At 35.5% G+C, this 21,257-nt stretch overlaps 1 protein-coding gene across 13 annotated transcripts in view; it reads right to left on the reverse strand.

The window, feature by feature from the left end:
* FMR1 (FMRP translational regulator 1) overlaps window positions 1–21,257 on the reverse strand; it is a 71,266-nt gene that overhangs the window by 25,378 nt on the left and 24,631 nt on the right. For 12 of the 13 annotated variants that reach the window (XM_036739937.1, XM_036739938.1, XM_036739936.1 and 9 more), the window contains exons 2-6: window positions 11,985–12,037; window positions 6,880–6,973; window positions 3,333–3,404; window positions 2,883–3,031; window positions 46–139 (exon numbers count right to left, since the gene is read on the reverse strand). In XM_036739937.1, coding sequence (XP_036595832.1) covers window positions 46–139; window positions 2,883–3,031; window positions 3,333–3,404; window positions 6,880–6,973; window positions 11,985–12,037 — 462 coding nt within the window. Of the gene's footprint in view, window positions 1–45; window positions 140–2,882; window positions 3,032–3,332; window positions 3,405–6,879; window positions 6,974–7,505; window positions 7,640–11,984; window positions 12,038–21,257 lie in introns of all 13 variants that reach the window. The other variant, XM_036739941.1, reaches the window with a different exon arrangement.

Raw genomic sequence — 21,257 nt, forward strand, 5'->3', positions numbered from 1 at the left:
CTGAGCTAAAATAAACTAAAAATGGGAAAAGGTAAACCCACTTACCAAGATGATAAGTTGATAATTTTCAGAATCATATGTTACAGAAAAAGCTCCAACTGCTTTTTTGAAGTCCTTGTGTGATGATTCTTTGGCACACCTAGTAGTAAAAATACCATCTATTATACTGTAAGTTAATTTCTAGAGCTAGCAACCATTGGTATACATTTAAACACATTAATGTATGGATTTCTAATACTTGCCTTGAACGAAATATCAAGACTTAAGGCTGCAATTACATTTCTATTTAAAACTCAGTGTCCTTGCTATTCAGAGAAGCCCAGAATCTTGAGCTAAAAGTGACTTCAGAAGCCAATCAGACCAATCCATCCCTGAATAACGATCCCCTCCATAACATCACCAAGCCTGGTCCTCTAGCCTTTAAGGCCTCTAAATGTGCTTTCCCCTCTAAGGTGACTTAAATCTCTTCTGGAAATATTTTCTATATACCGATTTTTAAACATGTTGTCTCCTACGTTAGAATGTCATCTCCTTCAGGGCAGGGGCTATTTCTGTTTTCTTTTTGTTTCCTCATCTATCAGGACAGTACCTGGCACAAAGTGAATGCTTTAAAATGCCTACTGATCTACCTCCTAGTTCAGCCTATTCCACTTCTGGAAAGCTCTCAACTGTCAACAAATTCTGTCTTACATTCAACCAAAAATTGCTTCTACACTCCCAGCCACTGCTCCTAGTTACGAGGCCAAGCATGAGTCTTATCCTCTATATATGACAGCCCTTCAAACACCTGAAAATGGCTAACAAGTCTATGACCATTTCTCCTCTTGGCCAGGCCAGGCATTCCCAATTCCTTCAGCTAATCTTGATTTGGCATGCCTTGAGGCTCTTTACAACCCAGCCGCCCTTCTCTAGACACTTTAGCTTATCAATGTCCTTTGGAAAACATAACACTCAGATCCTCTACGTATCGCCTGAGCAGGGCAAAGTAGAGTAAGAAGTATATTTAATCCTCAAAAGGAGTTTTCATTTGCCAAAGTAGCTTCTATGGGGAGGGAGGAGGAGGAGAAAACAACCATACCTAATAAGAGCTGCCTAGTTAGTTCCATTGCAACCGATCTAGTTCATCTGAGTGGATGTAATGTAGCTACATTAATCATGCAGCTCTATGGCCAGAATAACTGGTTTTGTTATAACCTTTGTTGTTTCATTGCTATTGAAAACAATCATTTTTTTTGCATTAATGAGACCAAAATCAGGAGCCTATTCAGAATGGAGTAAGCAAGAAAGGAAAAAAAAATGACTCGTTATTTCATATTATACAAGCAAAAAAAACCTGTTTCTTTGAATTTTCCCAGGCAGTTAACTTTTTTTGGATAAAATTCAGTTCCCTCAGTGAGATTCCCTTAGGTGAAATTTTGAGAGACATTTGGATGCTCACCTCTCCATTTAAACTCAGTTGAGAAATTCTTAATTTAGAGGTGTTTGCTTGGTATTAAGGAGGTTCTATGCCAACAAACAGGCATAACCAAGCTTTATCCATCTGTGAAAGCTCTTAAGATAAGGCAATAGACACTGAACCACAGAATGTGCCAATCGTTTTGCCTTAAGCTATTCTATAGGGGAAAAAACCCACTAGCATTAAGGAGTACTTAATACATTTTCCTCAATTATGTTTCCTGATACCAGGAAACATAATTCTGCGACTGCCTTCCTTGAAAATCTTAAGTCTTTTTGTTAAAACACACGAAAGAAATGGAAAATTCACAATCTGACTTATTTCTTGTGGGGGGAGAGGGAATATGAAGAAAATAAATGCACAAAACTATTCCCATACACAAAGTCTATATACAGCCCCACATACAGTGACTTGCACTGAGCAGGTGCTCAAATATATTTGCTCAATAAATCTTAGTTCAGAAATCACATGTGAAAATTTTCTTCAACAGTAATTTGTTTCTAGGTTTTCAATTTCCCACTACGCTGACTGAGATATTCTCTAGCCAATATAGTGATTCAACCTTGTCTAGTGAATGTCTCTCTACCCTATAATGCCACCACTGAGTACTAATTCTGAAATATGACAATTTTTGAAAAGACAAAGTTTTAATTCGTTAGAGAAAATGAATGCATTTCCATTCCCTATTGCTGGCCACATATTCTGTGATAATTTTTTAAAAACAAATTGTACTTTAATTCCTAAGTCTCAAACTGACAAATTATTTTCCCATCCATTAAAATATTTCAAGATTTATTTATTTACAAGAACATCAAAAGCTACTGTACAAAATAACTGGTTTGTTTACTATTAAAATAGTATAGAAGGTTAACTTTTCAGAGGATCAGAGAATTAGTAGCTGGAATGAACCTTAGAGATGTCAGTCCAATCTTCCCATAGAACTGGTAAGGAAAATGACTCAAAGAGGCCAGGCCACTTGTACTATGTTTCCCTTCTATAGTTTTCTTTAATTTTGCAGTGCTCAAGATCGATTTTAATACTGCTAATAATATATTCAAACAACAGGATTATAAAGTAATATTCCAAATTTCAAATTCAGCAGCTTCAGATATGTGTGTGATAGAAGCAAGCAGTATATGGAAGAATAACATTTCCTTTTAGATGTCATCATAATCGAATTTGAGGGCAAATCATTCAATTCAATTTCCCAATTTTCTGACAATATTCCTAGCTGATATCAAATGAGTTCATAAACTGTATTTGTGATCTTTTTGCAAAGAAGCAGAAAATTCTTGCTGAATCTCACTGAATTTAGAAATTGTTTCAAGTAATTTTATGTGTTTTTATTTATATATACATGTGTCTGTGTATATAAAATATACAAAGTATGTATGCCATTTTCTGGACTTGGTAGCTTCACACTTACATTTGCCGTAAGTCCTCTGGCACTTCCAGTTTGATCTTATGGAAAGTGTCTTTTGTTGCAGGTTTGTTGGGATTCACAGATCTTAAACGCTCAATTGTGACAATTTCATTGTAAGTGGCATCACAGGCTGCATATTCTATTACATAAAACTGAAAAAAAAAGTAACAACAATCATCCCTAGTCATCATTTTAAAAATAGGAGACATTTGTTATGCCTATTCGAAGCAAGATGAAAGCACTGAAAAGAAAGTCTTTTGAGTGGAAAAAAAATCATATCAAGTTTAAAAATTTTTGAAACAAACAAACTGAACATTTAAAATACTAAAAGCACCTAAATCAAAAATACTTTGTAATCAGTTAGTTCTCTGAGAATCAAGAAATAAATATACACCAAAGATGACACAAAAGAACAATGGAAAAATGCATTTTGCCAACCTAAGGCCTCCCTACCTCGCCCTTGATCATGCGTACTTTAGCCAACCACCAGCAGCATGGCTCTTTTTCATTGGCCCTGGAATAAACCTATATGTAAAGATAAACAGAAGACATTCTGATTAATATCACTTTAAAATCTAAACAAAGACTTCAAAATTTTAAAAAAACCTTGAGTTTATTTATTAGATTAACAGCCAACACCATAGTATGCACAGCATAAATCTTAATATTCCTTTGATTAAATGCAAGCTCTCTCGAGGAAGGGACGGTGTCCTCTAACTTTTTTGTATCATTCTAAGGTGGTCAGTAATATACTAAGAACTTCCTAAATACTCATTAAGCACTGATTAGTCACATAAAAATCTGTATATAATTGAGAATGTTTTTCTTGACATGCTAAAACAAATATTTTCAAATATAAACAATAATCCACAATGCCTTACATTATTAATCAACACAGATCTGAAACCCAAGTATTAGCATATACCTACACTCAGGCTAATGGCCAGAAGCACAGCTATCCCAGTAGCATGACCTGACTACTGGCTGTGAATTACACATCTTTTGGATGCCACACTTGCTCTTACAGACAATACTGTCAAATATTTTGTTTTCTAAACCAGCCACTCAGCAGGCCAACATGATACCAACTAGTGCTAATGGCTCATGTGAGAGTAAAGTTTTCTGGCTTTGGAAAGAGAAAAAAAATTCCAGATATATTCTAAACTCCAAGCAAAACATCTTGTAGATAGAGTTGGTAAAAATCAAAATTAGGCTAAGATGTGTCTAGGCTACAGATTGACTAGCACTGGGAATAAAAAATCCATCACTGTTTGTCAGAACACAAATTTATGGGCTACTGAGATTAAGTCAGCAGCAGCATTTTCTTATGGAAGAGGAAGCAGACTGTCACATATACTAAAAAGTTAAATCACCAAAATTGTACACCTCCAACTCCCCTATCCTCCAAAATGCAGATACCAAGACGAAGTGACTTGCCCATGGTCACACAGTGAATGAGTGACAGAAAAAGGACTGTAACTCAAGTCTCTGGACATTGATGTCTAGGTCATGATATATTTTAAGTTCTATGAGAATGCACAGGAAATGGGAATTTTTTTCAAGAGCCAAACCAAAGCATGCCTGACAAGAGAAAATATAAACATGCTCCAGCTGAGGGTTTTAAATGCAAAACCAGTATTAAAATCTTTTGATTATCCTCTGTGAATATATATTAGGTCACACAAAATTAAAATCATCTCAACACATCTAAAGCCTCAGGCACTCATCCCCCCCACCCATTCTACTTCTTCTCCCCAAATGAAAAGCATTTAGGAGGTGGTAGGGTAGGGCAGAACCACACCAGTAACATCACCTACCTCTCCAAGCAGAAGTCAAAAGGATACTTACTTGAACACATAGATAAATACCTTATACCAATTTGCCTCAAATGTGCAGATGTCTTCCAACTATATTCACTCATTTAACATTTACTAAGGACTAGTTACTACAGTTCAGGACCATGGGATGGGCAGCAATGAAGGTGACACAAAAATGAATAAGGATCCTTTCCCCCAAAGAGCTTCAAGAATCTCAGAATGCCAGAGTTGGAAGAGACCTCATCACAATGAGCCCACATCTGAAAAACAATCCCTTCTCCAGAATTCCTAGCAAGTGGCCGTCCAGGCCTCTGTGCCCAAAGACCTACCTCTGGTGGAGAAGAACCAACCAACCATTTCCCAAGGCAGCCATTTCACTTTCAGATAGCTCTAAGTATTGCAAAGACTTTTTTCCTGACATCAAGCTAAATTTTCCTCTTTACAATTTCCACCCAGTGTAAGCCAAAAAGCACAAGGGTAATCCCTCTTCCACATGGCATCCCTCCAAAAACTTGAAGGACAGATATCCTCACATGGCATAACTTTGAAACCCTTCACCATCCTGGTAGCCCCTCCTCTGGAGGCTCTCCAGGTTATGGCTGTCCATCTTAAAATATGGCACTCATAACCAAATTACTACATCCTTTGTGGATGTGCTATTGAGCACTTTGGCAGCAAGGGTATTTTCAAAATGTAATAAAGTGAATGCCTCATGGCATTTCGTTTGGACTTTTCTCTTGGCCCTGAAAAATCCTACCTTCACATACCATCTGACCAGGTAAGACTACAACAGGACTATCACCCCCATTGTTCTATATGTTGCGCTTCTCTTAAAGAAGGCCAAAATAGCACTACATTTCTTACCTATCATATTCCACTGAAGTCACAGCCAGTGTAGTTTGAAGGGTAAGGAAAGGACAAATACACTCTGAACTGTAACATAAGCTAGAATTTAAAGGCCAAGAGGAAAGTACCAAATAGATGGGAATTTCAAGGGGGAGATCAACCAATCAATAGGTATTTATTAAGTAAATACTCTTGTGTTAGGCACTGTGAATACAATTATACAATCACAAATGTGACCAGTTTAGCAATTTATTTTATTTCATTTCTTCCCAAGAGTTCGAGGTACAAGAAACGAATATTTCAGAGCACAAGTTGTGCCTCAGAAATAATGGGGCTCCTTCTCAGCAATGCAAGGACCTAAAACAATTCCAAAGGACTCATGATGAAAAATGCCATCCACATCCAGAGAAAGAACTATGGAGTCTGAATACAGAGCGAAGCAGACTATTTTCTTTTTTTGTTGTTGTTTTGTTTTTTTCTTCTCATGGTTCCTCCCATTCTAATTCTTGGATACAACATGGTTAATGTGAAAATACATTTAATAGGAATGTATATGGAGAGCCTATATCAGACTGCATGCTGTCTTGGGGAGGGGGGAGAGGAAGGATTGGGAGAAAATTTAAAACCTGTGGAAGTGAATATCAAAAAAATAAATAAATTAACTTAAAAAATAAAAAAAAGAAATAATGGGCTTCTCTCAACACCATATATGTCACATTTTTGTAAAGTGAATAATTTCGAATGCACTAAGGGAGCTTACTATTTAAAGGAATCCTACAGTAATTTATGTTCAGTCCAGAATCTTTGTGTAAAATTAACATACCATTTTGTACAACTGATATTCATATACCAAATTTGCTTAAAGTGCTAACAGAAAGGTAAAATAAGCTATCATTTTAACAAAGTGATAATTTTCACTACATACAAAAAAACCACAAGGGACCAAGGTAAGTTTGCTCAAGGGCTACCATTTCCCAGGGATGTCTGGGGAAGCTTTCAAAGCTTAATGGTATTTTGTAGCTTCACAACCAGCTCGTGACTCAAGTCTTCTAACCGACATACTCCTAGAGGTTGAGGAAAGGAGAAAATAGAGCTACCTGTGGCAGGGCCAGGAAGCCAAAAGTAACAAAAGATTGGGCATTCCAGACACTGCTCACACACAAAATTTTAGAGATCGGTACTTTTTAAAAAAATGTCACCACGAACTGGGAAAAATACATACCCATTGAAGTATACCATTTAAGGAGAATTTAAAGAAAATATATAAAAAATCAACAAGCCACAGATCTCAAATACATTCTACTCCTCTTATACTCAAGTGAGAGCAGGGAACTTACCTCAACCTCATCACTTTCATTGATATCTTTATTATAACCTGTAGGAGGTGGGAATCTCACATCATGGAATGGAATCTGTCTCTCTGGCTGCCAACTGCAAAAAAGAAAAAAATCCATTCATTCAAATGTTTTTCTTGTTTAAATCAAATAGTGAGCATTTCCTACTGTGCATGTAATTTCTAATAAAAATAAGCAATATTTGGTTAAATGTAATCCTCCAATCTTTTTCTAGTATGAAAGAAAGCAAGTGTTTTTAAAATGATCAATTTTATGCTTAGAAGGGCAGTAGAAAGACACTCCAATGAAGAAGGCATGCAGCACAGTAGCCTTTTAGTTCCAACTACAGTATTTTCCTAACCACAACAAAGCAGCATGGCAATTTTTTCAAAATAATTTTTTCAATGATTTCATCCCCTCAAAGTTCTAAACTAAGGACAAAGCACGAATTTCCTCCAAAATTTGAATTAAAGAAGTTAGTAAATATCAGTACAAGTGTTAGTAATAGCAGACACACTTTTGACTTTCCAAGAGAACCTTAATCACATTCCAACAAGGACAGAAACAAATGCTAAATGCCCTAACCAAGCAAACTGGGGCAGTTGGCATATGAGCAACTCAAAACTCACTTTTCCCCCTTAATTTTTAGGTCCCACGAGGTCAAGCCTTGCCATGGATTCCTAGCTGCTGTTCAGTACAACGTTCTAGCATGCACTGTGCTGGTGAGGTCGTTTCAGCCACAGAAATCCGATGAAGAGAGAGCCTATAGGAGTTAGGTAAGTGGCGTGTTTTTGCTTTTTGGTTTGTTTTTTTAAAATAATGAGTGATTTTGCAAAGTTTATAATTTTTTTAATCTCAAAAAGTATAAAGCATTAAAAAATAAACTTTGCAAAAACAACATACGGATTCCACCAGGAAAGCTGCCAAATCTAAGTTTGGGCGTTGATGCTAAGCAATGCTAGTATTTTTCCCCTCAAGTAGAGACATTATAATGAATTAGGGATCAGTGAGCTAACAGTTAATTTGCAATAAAACCCCATTAATTCAGAACTTATCATAACTTGGTCATGACCACAGCTAAAGAAAAGCTTACCTTTACACCATCTATGGAGAAGTAACTATATGTGTTTGAAGGCTAACCCACTAACTTCTGCAATTAGGATTAGCATTTATTCTGAATTAGTGACGTTTTATTGCAAACTCAACATGCTAATACTTTGCATCCCTTATAATTATGTTGTTCCCAAAAGGATAAAATACTGATTTTTAAAAATTGATGAGATTATGTGGATACAAGTGATAGGAAATTTGCTAGGATGGAAGGTAAAGCTAAGACTATGTCTAAAGAAAACATTACTAGACATCTAAAACACACTACTTTTAGGCTATTTCTTCAGGCTAGAGAGATAAAAATGGAACATAATACAGCCTAAAATCAAATTTATTTTTGTAAAACTAGTTTTTATAGAAAAGGTATGTTAAAGATAAGGAAGAGAACACTTCAGCAGGAACCTACTCAATGATGACAGTATGGTGGAGCCCTACACAAGAAATCACAACCATGTCATGGACCCCAATTCAAAGTATAAAAAATTGGCTGTCATTTCAAGTTGCTAGGATGATCACTTGAAGACAGAAATACTATTCTCTGCAGACATAGTAGCTGCAGAAGATAATGAGCTTGATGACTTGAGCTAAGGATGGTATAATTTTAACAGTATGTAATGGTGATTGGGGAAAAAGGGCAAAGAATTGACACAACCCATTGTAATGATGACATTCACTAGATAAGACATTTTTGAATTCACAATAATAAATGAGTTTTGGGTCAGTATTTAATAATGATTATTTTAGACTGAGTGACTGAGAATAAGAGAAGAAAATTCAAGAGTAGTCAGTTAAAAAGAAAGGCCCCACATATGACAAATACAGGCAGGGTTTTGTTTAGTAGGGGAGACAAACAAGTAAGACCAGTCTGAAAAAACTAACTTACCAAGGGATCTAAGACCCCTTTGTGAAGAGTTAAAATGTAATATGCAGAAGTTTTCCAATATATTACCAATATTACTAGAAATAGAATCAAGTTCCAAAGCTTTTCATACAAGCCACATCAAGCAGACTTGATGGAGACATCATTAGGCTAACAATGGACTATGCAACTTCTGATATGTACACCACTAAAGAGAGATCCAACTGCCTACTGCAGCTGTAGTACCCCCTTACCATCCATACCTCCTTTCTCAAGTTCTCCCCAGGGAATGCCACAGGCCTGCCCGAAGCACCTAAGGATAATGCTTTTCCTTGCTCATGGCACAAAGAGCTAAAGGTGTGCCAACTCCTGGTCAGGTATAGTAAGTTTTCCAGATGCAAGAGTAGATTCAATGTGCTATCTTTTGACTCCATTTATGTAAACTATAACATATCCTTACTGTTCAAAGCTTCAGTAGGTAACATAATTCATAGTGAAATACTTTTCCTGAGATTTAAATATGCTAATGGCTGTCATAAAAACATACTTTACTACTAAAACAAAAATGAAAAAAAAAAATGAAAAAAAAAAATTTTTTTCCCCTTAACTTCCCAACTTCAACACTAATATTTTAAAACAATCACAGCTCATGAGACTACAGATGGGAGTATTTCCCTGTCTAATAGCAGAAAGTAGTCATTAACACTTACTATGATATAATTATCAATCCAAGAATAAAACCACCTCGTAGCTAATCTAAACCTGTGAATTCACTGGCATAGCGAATAAACTCCTAATGAACTAAAAATAATAAATAAATAAACTGCCTCTGCCAACGTAGATCACCAAATGCTCTGCAGCTTATGGTCTTCGGAGAATTTTCAGGCTCACAGGGATATTAAATGACTTGTCCAGGATCATAAAAACAGTGTATGTTCACAGGTCAAACTTGAACCTGGATATTCCGAACTCCAAGGCAAACTCTCTAGAGATCTACTAAGAGATGCTTCCATTCAAGGATTTATAAGACAACCAAACATTTGGTTTGGGGTTTAGGCTGCCAAATTTTACAAGTGTTTGACTTTCTTCTCATTCTTTATTCTTTTCTTAACAATTACTCTGAAAACTCTCTTCCAGACACTCAATAACAATTTAATGTTTCTTAGATATTTGATTTTTAAAAGTTCCTAGAATTTCTATAATCACTTCTGGATATATCTATTTAGTCAAAACCCTGTCATCTTATATTTTTAGAAAAATCAATGGACAAGTATTTAATAAGCACCTACTATGTGTCAGGAACTGGGCTAGGTGCTGGGAAATAGAAATACAATTAAACAATCCTTGCTCACAAAAAACTTACATTCTTATGGGAGAGGCAACAAGTATATATTGTCACATAAAGAGAATAAATAAAAAATAATTAAATATATGGTAATTTGAGAGAGAAGGTATTAACACAAAAGTGGATCAGGAAAAGCACCGTGCAGAAGGAGGAGCTTAAAATGCATCTTGAAGGAAGAGAAGGCTTCCATGAGGCAGAGGTGAGAAGGGAGTGAATTCCAGGTATGAAGAACAAATATATAAAAAGGCACAGAGACCAGGAGTGGAATGTGAGAAAATAGAGATCCAGACAGGTAAAATGATGTGTTCAAGGTCATACAGGCAGTCAGAAGTAGGACTGGAACTTGAGAGTTCCCAAAAGTCTGGTATCTTTCCTCTCCCCAGCATGTCAGTGATCTCTGCTTCCCTAAATTGCTCTAAAACTACAAGTCCTAGACTAAGGTATATAATAATAATAATATAATAAGGTATATAATAAGAAGCATGCTTGCTTTGTTGTACAGAAAGTAACATATAGCACTGAAATATCCACATCAATTCATCAACAACCACTAATAAGTGTGCCTACTTTGTACTAGGCACCGAACTAGGTGATAGGGATACAAAGACAAAAGTGAAACCGTGCCTATCCTCAAAGGGCTTACATTATGCTGGGGGAGGGGGCATACAACATATGCATAGAAAATAAATACAGGATATTTACAGTGATGAAGGGGAGGAGGGCTGGCAAACAGCTAACAATTAGAGGTATCAGGAAAAACCTCTAATCCTCGAAGTAATTAAGGGTTCTGAGAGGCGGAAGTGAGGTAGAACATTCTAGACATGGGAAATAGACTGCTGAAGGCATGAAAGTGAGGTAGGCAATCCTGGAAAGGAAAAGTAAATGGGCCAATGTGAACAGAACATGGAGCATATGATGGAGAGGCATGTATAATCAAGCCTGGATATAATGCTTGAGCCAGATTACGAAGGGCTTTATATTTCAAAGAGAGCAGTTTGTATTTTATCCTAGAGACAAGAATGAGCTATGGAAGATTCTTAAGTAGGGGGGATATACTGATTTTATATGAAAAACAGAGGTATTAAAGGGCCAAATCATTCCAAAGGGCTGAATATTTAAATGTGCTCATGCAACTTTTGGCCAATTAAATGGATATTCCTAAAAAGGCATACAAATTAGGTTTTTTGTTGTTTTTAAGAAATGAATAATTTGTAAAAGATGGAAAATCAATTTACTTTATTGTTAGGCACAGCACAAAAAAAAAAAAAACCTGTTAAGACAGCACATTTAAATCTCAAAGTTCCTGGAATGTACAAAATCTAGTTTGAGAAACTGTTATTAAACCAGTTGCAATTATAATACTCCTAAAACTTAAAAGTATCTAAGAACCTTTGGAAATGTACTAAAAATACAACTCTATGATTTCAAAAGTTCAGCACCGAAATGTCATTCTATTTCTTTTTAATAACCTGCTAATTCTTAACCAGCTCAAAAAACTCACGAAAACTTTTTCTGACTCATGTTGCAGTATCCCATAGTAATATAGTTGGTATATAACAACTTTTCTTTTTGAAATTAAAAAAATAATAATTATTAACATAAGCAATAATTATTTTAAGCAGTCAAAAATTACTATATGACCATTTAAAGAAAGCTTTACACAACCTTGGTCTTATATTAAATTATGTAAACTTTTAAAATATTTAAAACTTTTATGAGTGATATTTCAAGTATAATCAGGATTTGACTCTTTAAAAAAAAACTTGACTGTAAACCACACCTCCAAGGACTTACTTGTTTTCAAATGCAACTGTTATTGAATCTTCATGTACATCTTTTACAAATGCCTGTTTAAAAAAAAGAAAGAAAAACACAATAATTAATTCAAAGTCCAATTAGGTTCTACTCCTATGTTTCCTTATGATATGAAAATAACATTGGGTAGTAATGCAGTGGTGAAAGGAACACTCAAACAGCTTAAATTATGGATTTATGTAAAGAAATCTTAACTTAGTTCCTACATTTATAGATCACACCGATTTTTTATAATCTTTAAAATTATGTCAACGAATATTTAAAACATTTTGGCTTCAAACTAAAATTTGCCATTCTGAAAACTGAAAACTTTTAAGACTAGAAATAATGAAAAGCAGTCGACTTCTTCTAGGCTCATATGAATTTATATTAATAGTTCAGATCTGCTACAGCCTATTTCATGTTCCTCATCACTAGTAGGGAGTTGATCAAACAAAGTTCTAAAATTCTAAAGACTAAAATGCATTATGTGATTTTAATAAAGTATTTGCCTTAGTGATCATACAGTAAGTTATATTTTAATATAATAAACTGGGTTTAATTTCCTAATCTCATGAGTCCTTTGGGGGGAAAAAGCGCATTGTGATGGCTTTGGTTCAAAGTATATAAGCCTAAAGAACTAACTCTGCAAACTCTCAAAAATGATAATACAAACAAAAAGCATTTAATACATTATCACCACCATCAGTGTTAATCTCTATTCTGTCTATAATTTTGGTAAGCTATAAAATTTAATTTCGCTTCACCAGTTACTTAAAAGGAGAATTTATAAAGATGCCAAGAAAAAACAGCATAGCAAAAAACAAATGGGTTTGGACCCACACTTTATTCCATACCACCATAATATACACTCTAAATGGATCAACTATCTGTTAAAAAAGCAAGTTATAAAAGAAAAAAGAATTAGATGGAAACAGGAATATATTTGCCTTAACTATGGAGAGAGATGGATATTTTTAATCACTCAAAAAGAAATCATTAGATAAAAATTCATTTAGTAAAAGAGATTAAATGATTTTGTATAAAAAGCCTTGTTTTTTTTTTAAAATTAAAAGAAAGCATATTAAAAAGCATATCAAATAAAAGTCTGAAATACAGAATCTTCAATATGAATAAGTTATAAAGTTCAATGCTGCAGGGGTATGGGGAACCAGGAGCTCTAAAAGACATTGTTGGCAAGATTCACTTCTGACCAACAATGATCTAAGCAAGTTTTTCTTCACTCTTTTCCTGTCCTGGCCTCTTATATAAAAAAAAGATACCCAAGATTATAAAGGAAGCCAATTCTACCGAAATCCATTCATGAAAATATTGTAAAAACAAGTTCACAAACCCCAGGTTAAGAATGACTGGTTATGGACAACTTGAGAAGGAAAATGCAAACTTGACAGCAAACTAAAAAGATGCTTAACCTGCATAATAATCAGAGAAATGAAACTACACCAACCACTTTTATCCACTAAAGTGGAAATTTAATGCGACAAGCATTTATTAAGCACCTACTAAGGGCAAATGCACTTAAGTCCTGAAGACATAAAGAAGAGAAGGTGAGAGTCGGAAGGGACCTTGATGGTAACCCCCTAGATACACAAAAAAGGATCCCCATTGTAATAAACCCTAACAAATGGCCATCTCAGCCTCTACTTCCTAAACTGTAAATCCAACTATGTCACACAAACCCCTCAATAAACCCCAGGGACCAGTAAACTCCATGACCTCCAGGATTAAATACAAAATCCTTTGTTTGGAATTCAAAGCCCTTTATAACCGAGCCCCACCAATCTGGCCCTACCTTTCCAATGCTCTTCAATCCAGGGACTCCAGCTTCCAGGCTGTTCTACCCTTCCTCTCCCAGCATTTTCTCTGGCAGCCTCTCATGCCTAGAATGCTATCCCCTCCTCCTCTTCAACTACTGATCTTCTAGTCCTAAACTAAAAGCCCACCCTCTAAAGAAGTCTTTCCCAATCTCCCCCACCCCAAACCTCTTAATTCGAGAGACCTCGCTCTGTTATTGACTTACTATTTATCTGGTATATAGCTTGTTAGTACACACTTGTTTGTTGTCTCTCCCATTGGATTGTGATCTCCTTAAGGGCAGGAACTGTCTTTTACCCCTTTTTATATCCCCAGCTCTTAGCAAAGTGCTGGCACACAGTATACACTTAATAAATGCTTATAAACCAACTACTTTAAGACCAACAATGTAGGTTTCCCTACCACCTCCAGAAGCAGCCCATTCCACTTTTGAACAGCTATAATTATTAGGAAGTTCTTCCTGACAGCAAACCAAATGTGCCTTTCCAACCTCCACCCCATTGCTCCTGGTTCTGAGGCCACATAGAATACGTCCTCCACAATGCAGCCCTTCAAGTACTTGAAGGTTTCTATCAGGTTCCCTCGGAATCCGCTCTTCTCCAAGGCATACAATCCAAATAAAATAGTCCCTACACTCAAGGAGTTTTTATTTTGAGGAGATACGATGTACACAATGTACACAAATAAGAAATACGTACGTGTAGTTTGGGGTGAGAAGCTTAAACACTGTTGGCGAAATGCTATATTGTAGGTAGCAGCACTTGAACTAATCCCAGAAGAGCTAGGAATTCCAAGAAATGGAAGTAAATAAAGAGTACATTCTAGACATGAAGGGCAGCCTGTGCAACGGTCCTGACATAGGCAATGGATAGAATGCCATTTACAGGGAATAACAAGTAGGCCAATTTGGCTGAAAGAGAATGTATATTCTGGGAGTAATATAAAATTAAGTCTGGAAAGATAGACTGAAGCCAAATTGAGATGTGCTTTAAAAACCAAACAGAAATCTGCATTTTATCCTAGAAGAAATAGGGAGCCATCAAAGTTTTTCTCGAGCAGCAAAATGAAGTGGTCAGACCTGTGCTCTGGCAACTGTTTGGGTGCCACTACCTACACCAAAGCCTTTCCTCTACACTGGTTAAGCTTCTCTCATACATGGCACACATTTTTATATTTCTTACCGGTGTGCATACTGTATGTTCCTGACCTTACTGACTGGAGAGAAGAAAGCATGAAAGCAGGGAGACTAATTAGAAAACTGTAGTAATGAGGGAAATGAGGACCTGAATCAGGCTTGTGGTCATCAGAGTGTCGAGAGATATTGTGGAGTAGAATGAACAAGGCTGGGTAATGGATTGGTTTGGAAGTGGGGGGAAGGGGAGAGGTCAATATGACTCTAAGCTTGCAAAGTAGGGGAACTAGAAAGATGATCATTAAGAACAAGCAAGAATAAACCTAAATTAATTTCCCAGCGAATACTTTAAGATTATACTTCAGAACTTTGACAGGAACATTTATTAGCAAACAGAACAAAATCAAAAAGCCAAAATAGCTTTTTAAAAAGAGTAACTCTAAAAAGAACTTATAAAAATATTTTTAAAAGTTTGATTATAATTAAACTCTGGATTATTTAAAGTAGTGGAAATGTGTAACAAATTACTGAAAACTATGTATAAAAATGTGCAGAAGAAACTATGTAGTCGTACAGAAAGGTCTTTAAACAACTGTAAACATCATGTAATCAAACAAAAGATAAAGGAGTGAATAAAACCTTAGAATGATCTGGTAAGCCACTTTATTATTAAGATCATGCTCCTTCTTACTTGAAATGTTTTTAGTTTTTTTTTTTTTTACCTTCAGAGAATAATGTGGGAAAAAGAAAATCCAGTAACATAGATAAGGAAAACTGAATAGTGCACCTCTAAATAAAACAGTTGGCCATATAATAAGATTCAGAACATACCGGAATACCCGGAAATTATTCATTTGACAATTCAACTTTAATAAGCAAAACCTACCTTGACCCTTCTACTATACTTCCCCCCAAAATGTTAAGAAGTATGCATTCAAATAAGGAGACACTTCTGCTTCAAGTGAAGAGAGCCTGATATTTTTACACCAATCATGGGTGCTGATAATAGATGATGGGCACTTACAGGTGTGTCAGGCTTCCACCAGGAAGTTCAATACTAGTTCAACGACCTACAATGAACTATTAATCACTTTTGAGCTGAGGTCAATGCCGAAGTGAAAAAGAGCATTGCTCCGACTAAAATCCCTATAGGCTCCTTCACAACAATGCTGGACACCAATGGAGTAAAAACTGTAAAGAAAAGAGTTCCTGGAAAGAAGCCTCCTTTCTATCGCTTTAAAATATAGATATGATACAAGTATGTACACTTTACTTAAAACAATCTAATAGGAGAGCTCACTGCAGATGACTTCTGAGTTCATCGTTTCTCTGATTTGAATGAACATTCTTCAAAACCATGTAAAAGTTGAGCATGTACAGAAAAGCACCCCCTTGCCTTCTGTGCAGAAGTGGAGGACTATGGTGGTATGGAACACTGCAAACATCAGACTTTTTAGATGTGTAGGTTAGCTTACCCACACTGTGTTTTTCTTTCTCTGTTTTATTCTTTGTTTTAAGGGATGGCTTTCCAGGAGAGGAAGAGAGGGAGACATTAGGGAAATGTAACATATAAGAACAACAAAAAATATCAATAAAAAAATTCTTTTAAAAAATAGAAACCATTTGTAATATATAGCCTGATTTAGGGGAATATAATGGTAAGATAAGTCTTTTCTATGACCCTCTTGGGGACATGTGCAACATTTACCTCAGTTCAAGATTGAGTGATGTAAACTTGGCACTGGTAAGGGCAAATTCAACCCTGTATAGCTTAATTTTAACTCCACCTCCATGGATAGTCATGGGGAATTTAAAATTGCTTTAGCTAAAGAGAACAGATGGAAGATACCATGCACTTCTATTCACTCTGCACTCCTTTGCAGTATAACTTCATTTGCTTCAACAGCAAAAGCTTGCAGTGGCTTCAAAGACCAATCGAGTACCTGCTAGAAAAAGGCATGTTGGTTTTCCATTTGCTAGGCATTCCTATTTCTCAGATTGTCATGAAGAGGAAGATGACCGTAGAAACAACAATTTTCAAAGTAATGGGACATTTACAAACTGACCTCTCCCCAAGCTAATTTTTTATATAGCTGGTTGAAGAAAGGACTTGAAATCAAGATCTGGATTTAAATATTGCCTTACACATACTCTGTGATCCACAGGCAAGTCAGTGTCCTGAAAAACTCTCCAAGACTAAAAGATCACAGAGGATCTGTCAATCTACATTAGTGGAAGGAAGTGCCACACCATAAAATTCCCGAATGGATGAAATCATGGTCTGGTAGAATAATGACAACGATGACAACCACCACCACCACCACCATGGAGATGGAGAGTGGCTTTAACAAAGCAAGGAATATGTGCTGTGTAGAATTATTTAGGGTGGATATGAACTCCCTTCTGGTCACTCGCTAGTCTAACTTCTGCCAAGGTATCCTTCCCCCATAACCCAGTGCCAGCTAGCTCACTTCCTGAGCTAGTGACTTTTTATACTTGGTATGAAGCTTTTTAGTTGAAATATCATTCTATATTTAAAATCTAAAAATCTATCCAAGTAAATCTAGCATTTCTAAAGGCAGTATCAAAGGCTATGTATGATTCCTAGGAAAAAGAAATAGAAAGCTTTTCCCAAGTAGGGAAACGTCTTAAGCAAGAGAAAAATCTCCAGAAAATTGAATTCACAAGTCAATCAGGAGAAAAAAAAAGAGAATCCAAAAGGCACATAGTATCTAATTAAAGGGCAGGAAAATAAAACAAAACTCTAGGTTAGTTTTATCACTATTATAAATGAATTTCAAATGATAACTTAATTTGTACAAAGTTTCTTCTTATAATCAAAGTAGTCTACAAACCTGAAATCATGTACCTACACTTTAAAAAAATCAACAGCTTGACAGAGTCAAAACCATTCTCAACTATTACTGTTACCAACAATACTGAAACAATGGCAATCTTACTACGGAGAAAACTCCAACATTAATCAGTGTCATTTACTTATAAGTGACAATGACAATTTAGCAACAGAAATCTAGCAGAGATGACCCACCTATATATGAAAGCCTTCTTTTAAAAATGAATTTGAAATGGACCTAAAAATGACATCCTCAACAAAAAAAACCACAGATACAATAACTTCGTGGAAGCCGATGATAGTGATGAGATAACATATCAAAACTTCTAGGACACAGCTAAAACAGTCCTTAGAAGACAAATCATATCCCTGAGAACATACATGAACAAAACAGAACTAAATATGCAATAAAAATTAGAAAGCCAACAAATTAACCCAAAATAAGTACATAAGACGAAATCTCAAAAATTAGAGAAAAGGATAAATTGGAAAACAAAGACTACAAAACTGATAAAACTAAAAGCTGATTCTCCGAAGATTAACAAAATTGTTAAACCTTTGGCCAAACTGACTAAAAACACAGGTAGGAAAGTCAAACAAAATTAAAAATGAACAAAGTGAAGCTTAAAGAAATTAAAAGTATCCTAAGAACCTACAACACAGTTGTAGGTCAGCAGAATAAAAAACTTAAAAGAAAAATAGGGTTACCTACAAGAATACAAAATGTTCAAGAGAACTTAAATAATCCTATTTCAGAAAAGGAAACTGAACTAATTATTAAAGAGAAGGGAACCCTGCTCCAGATTTCTAGAATTCTATTTTCTCAAAATTGATAAAGCACTCCACCAGGTTCCCTTCCTAAGACAAGTATAGTGTTATTAACTAAACCACGGAAGGATGAGGCCAAGAAAAAGAACTACAGACTAATATTATTAATGAGCATCAATTCAAAAATTCCTAATAAAATCCTGGCAAAATGATTCACTATGATCAAGTGGAATTAACATGAAGGATGCCAGGATAAACATTAAGAAAACAAGCAACATAATGAATCATGTTAAGAAATAAAAAAAAAAATCTCCATTTCTTTCCAAGATGATCTTTTATTAGTATTCAATCTATATTCAAAGAAATTCAAAAAACTATTATTCAATTCATAAATCCAAATGTAATTCTCCAGCGCAAAAAGAAGCTGTATCACAGGAACTTCAGCTAAGATTTTAATTTAAAAAAAGAAAAACATCCTAGACTAAGACATTCAATCACGTTTTTGTTTTCTTATCTCACTCATGGACAATATATGAGAGTATATGTCCTATACAGCAAATAGCACTGATTGTTCTACCTCAGCATTGTTAAAAGAAACCATTTTACAAATCTTAAAGTACTTCAGAAATACTAATTATTCCATACTAATAATTTCTTAAAGCAAGGAAGATGACTACTTAACAAAAAAAAGCTATTAGAAGCCTAAATACACTAAAAGCAGGAACCAGAGGTAGCATGGCATAGACACCCAGACAGCCTCAGAATAAGGGAAGACCCAGGTTCAAATTCCATCTCTGACATATATTGACTGTGTGACCTTGAGCGACTAATTTCACCTCTCAGTATCCCTCAGCAACTCCCTAAGACCATGAGGTACAGAAAGATGGTGAAGATCTGCGCTGTAGAGGGATGTCCCTCCTTACACCATTGAAATCAGGGGTAAATTTAAAAAAAAAAAAAGGACATAGGAACCTGAGGAATGGTGGTGTAGAAGGAGAGAGGGAGAGCAGGCAGGAATGGAAAATGTTGAGGACTGCTCTGGTTAAGTATATTAGTACCAGGAATAAAGGCTTGTTTCTAAGGGATAACGCCAACAGGAAGATGATCTGAAATGACAGCGCTGTTCAACATTTTGTGTTTTTATCCTCAGCACATCAGCAGGTATTTAGTATTTATTGATTGCACTGGATAGACAAATGTACAATAGCCATAATATGACAGTAAAGGGTTATGATTTATTAAAATCCCAAAGTCAAGTGGAGTCATAATTATGTTCCCAACATGTTTGTTCACTTCTTGAAATGTCAAAACATTTTCAAAGAACAGTAGCAATATGCAATGTAATAAATCAAACAGCTTCACAAATTTAAGGGCATTTTAGGTACCACTAGTTACCATCAAGAAATTCTAGCCACTGTGCCTAGCACATAGTAGGTGCTTTAAAAATGTTTGTTGATAGTGGAAAGACAAGGGGAAAAATGAAAACTCTGGTTAAGCAACACTCTCTACCTCAGAATTTATGTGGTAAATGCCCTTAAAGAATAGAATATGGTTCCAGCACACCATGGCCAGTATGTAAATATTTTAATAACTAACATGTAGGATGCATGACTATCCTAAGAAATGAAGTTGTTAGGATGTGAAGCACTGCTTGGATTTTACAATGCCATCCAATTATGAACTTGAGATAATCAATTGGTGATAGCATCTCCTCCTATATATACTTAGTGACAGAAGCAAAAATAGCAATCCTTAAATATGCTCTAAAAATGATGTCAAATTAAATTTAGTTTATTAAAAAAGCTATCAAGATCAAAAAGTAATTGATTTTTTGTTAAAACTCTAAAATACAGCCTTTAAAAGCTCTCCTCATCAAGATGTCTTTCATTCATGTTAAGATCATACAAGATTCCCCAATAAATAATTATTATTATATAATTGTTAACTCTAATTATCAACTTCAAACTAAGAATAAAACATGTACATGCAAAAGGTGTTTGTTGATGTCACAAAAAATAGCTTGCCAAGGTCAAATCAAAAGAGGGATTCTCTACAAATTGTGAAGCCCAGGTTTCTCCACCAATATCAAGTCCTGATACACTGCAGTGACTCCTTAAAGAGATGTACAATATATTCAAAATACATTGACCTACTAATCCCTACAGGAAAAACAAAATGTCTGGAAAGAACCTATTATCCAGATAATAACATACAGTTGGATGGCAGGTCAATCAAGTGAGTATATATTTTAGGTAGATGCTGCAAAGGGACAATGTGCTGGGCCCAGAAATGAACAGGAAGAAAAGAACTAGGTGGATTCCATTAGAGAACAGTCATTTTAATGATTCTAAGCTGTTAAGCAAAGCGAACAACCATCCTTTCTGCACATACGCTCTACCAGCAATGGATGCATCTTTGGGGACACCACAATCTCTGAGTTCATGTTTTGGCTCACTCAAAGGGCAATAAAAAGTTGCATGGTGGGCCCCCAAAGCCATAACACCAAGGAGTCAAACACATAACCAAACAGCAGGCTGCAATCATCTCAGTTTAGCCTGCCCTAGATTAAAAAGTAATTGGAAAATATTTAACAAAAATAAATAAAAATACAATAGAGCATATATAATGTTAATATGTAGCATTCTAAGTCAACATGTAGCTACATGGATTCGTAGCTGCATGG

The sequence above is a fragment of the Trichosurus vulpecula genome, chromosome X, assembly GCF_011100635.1.
Source record: "Trichosurus vulpecula isolate mTriVul1 chromosome X, mTriVul1.pri, whole genome shotgun sequence".
Taxonomy (NCBI): domain Eukaryota; kingdom Metazoa; phylum Chordata; class Mammalia; order Diprotodontia; family Phalangeridae; genus Trichosurus; species Trichosurus vulpecula.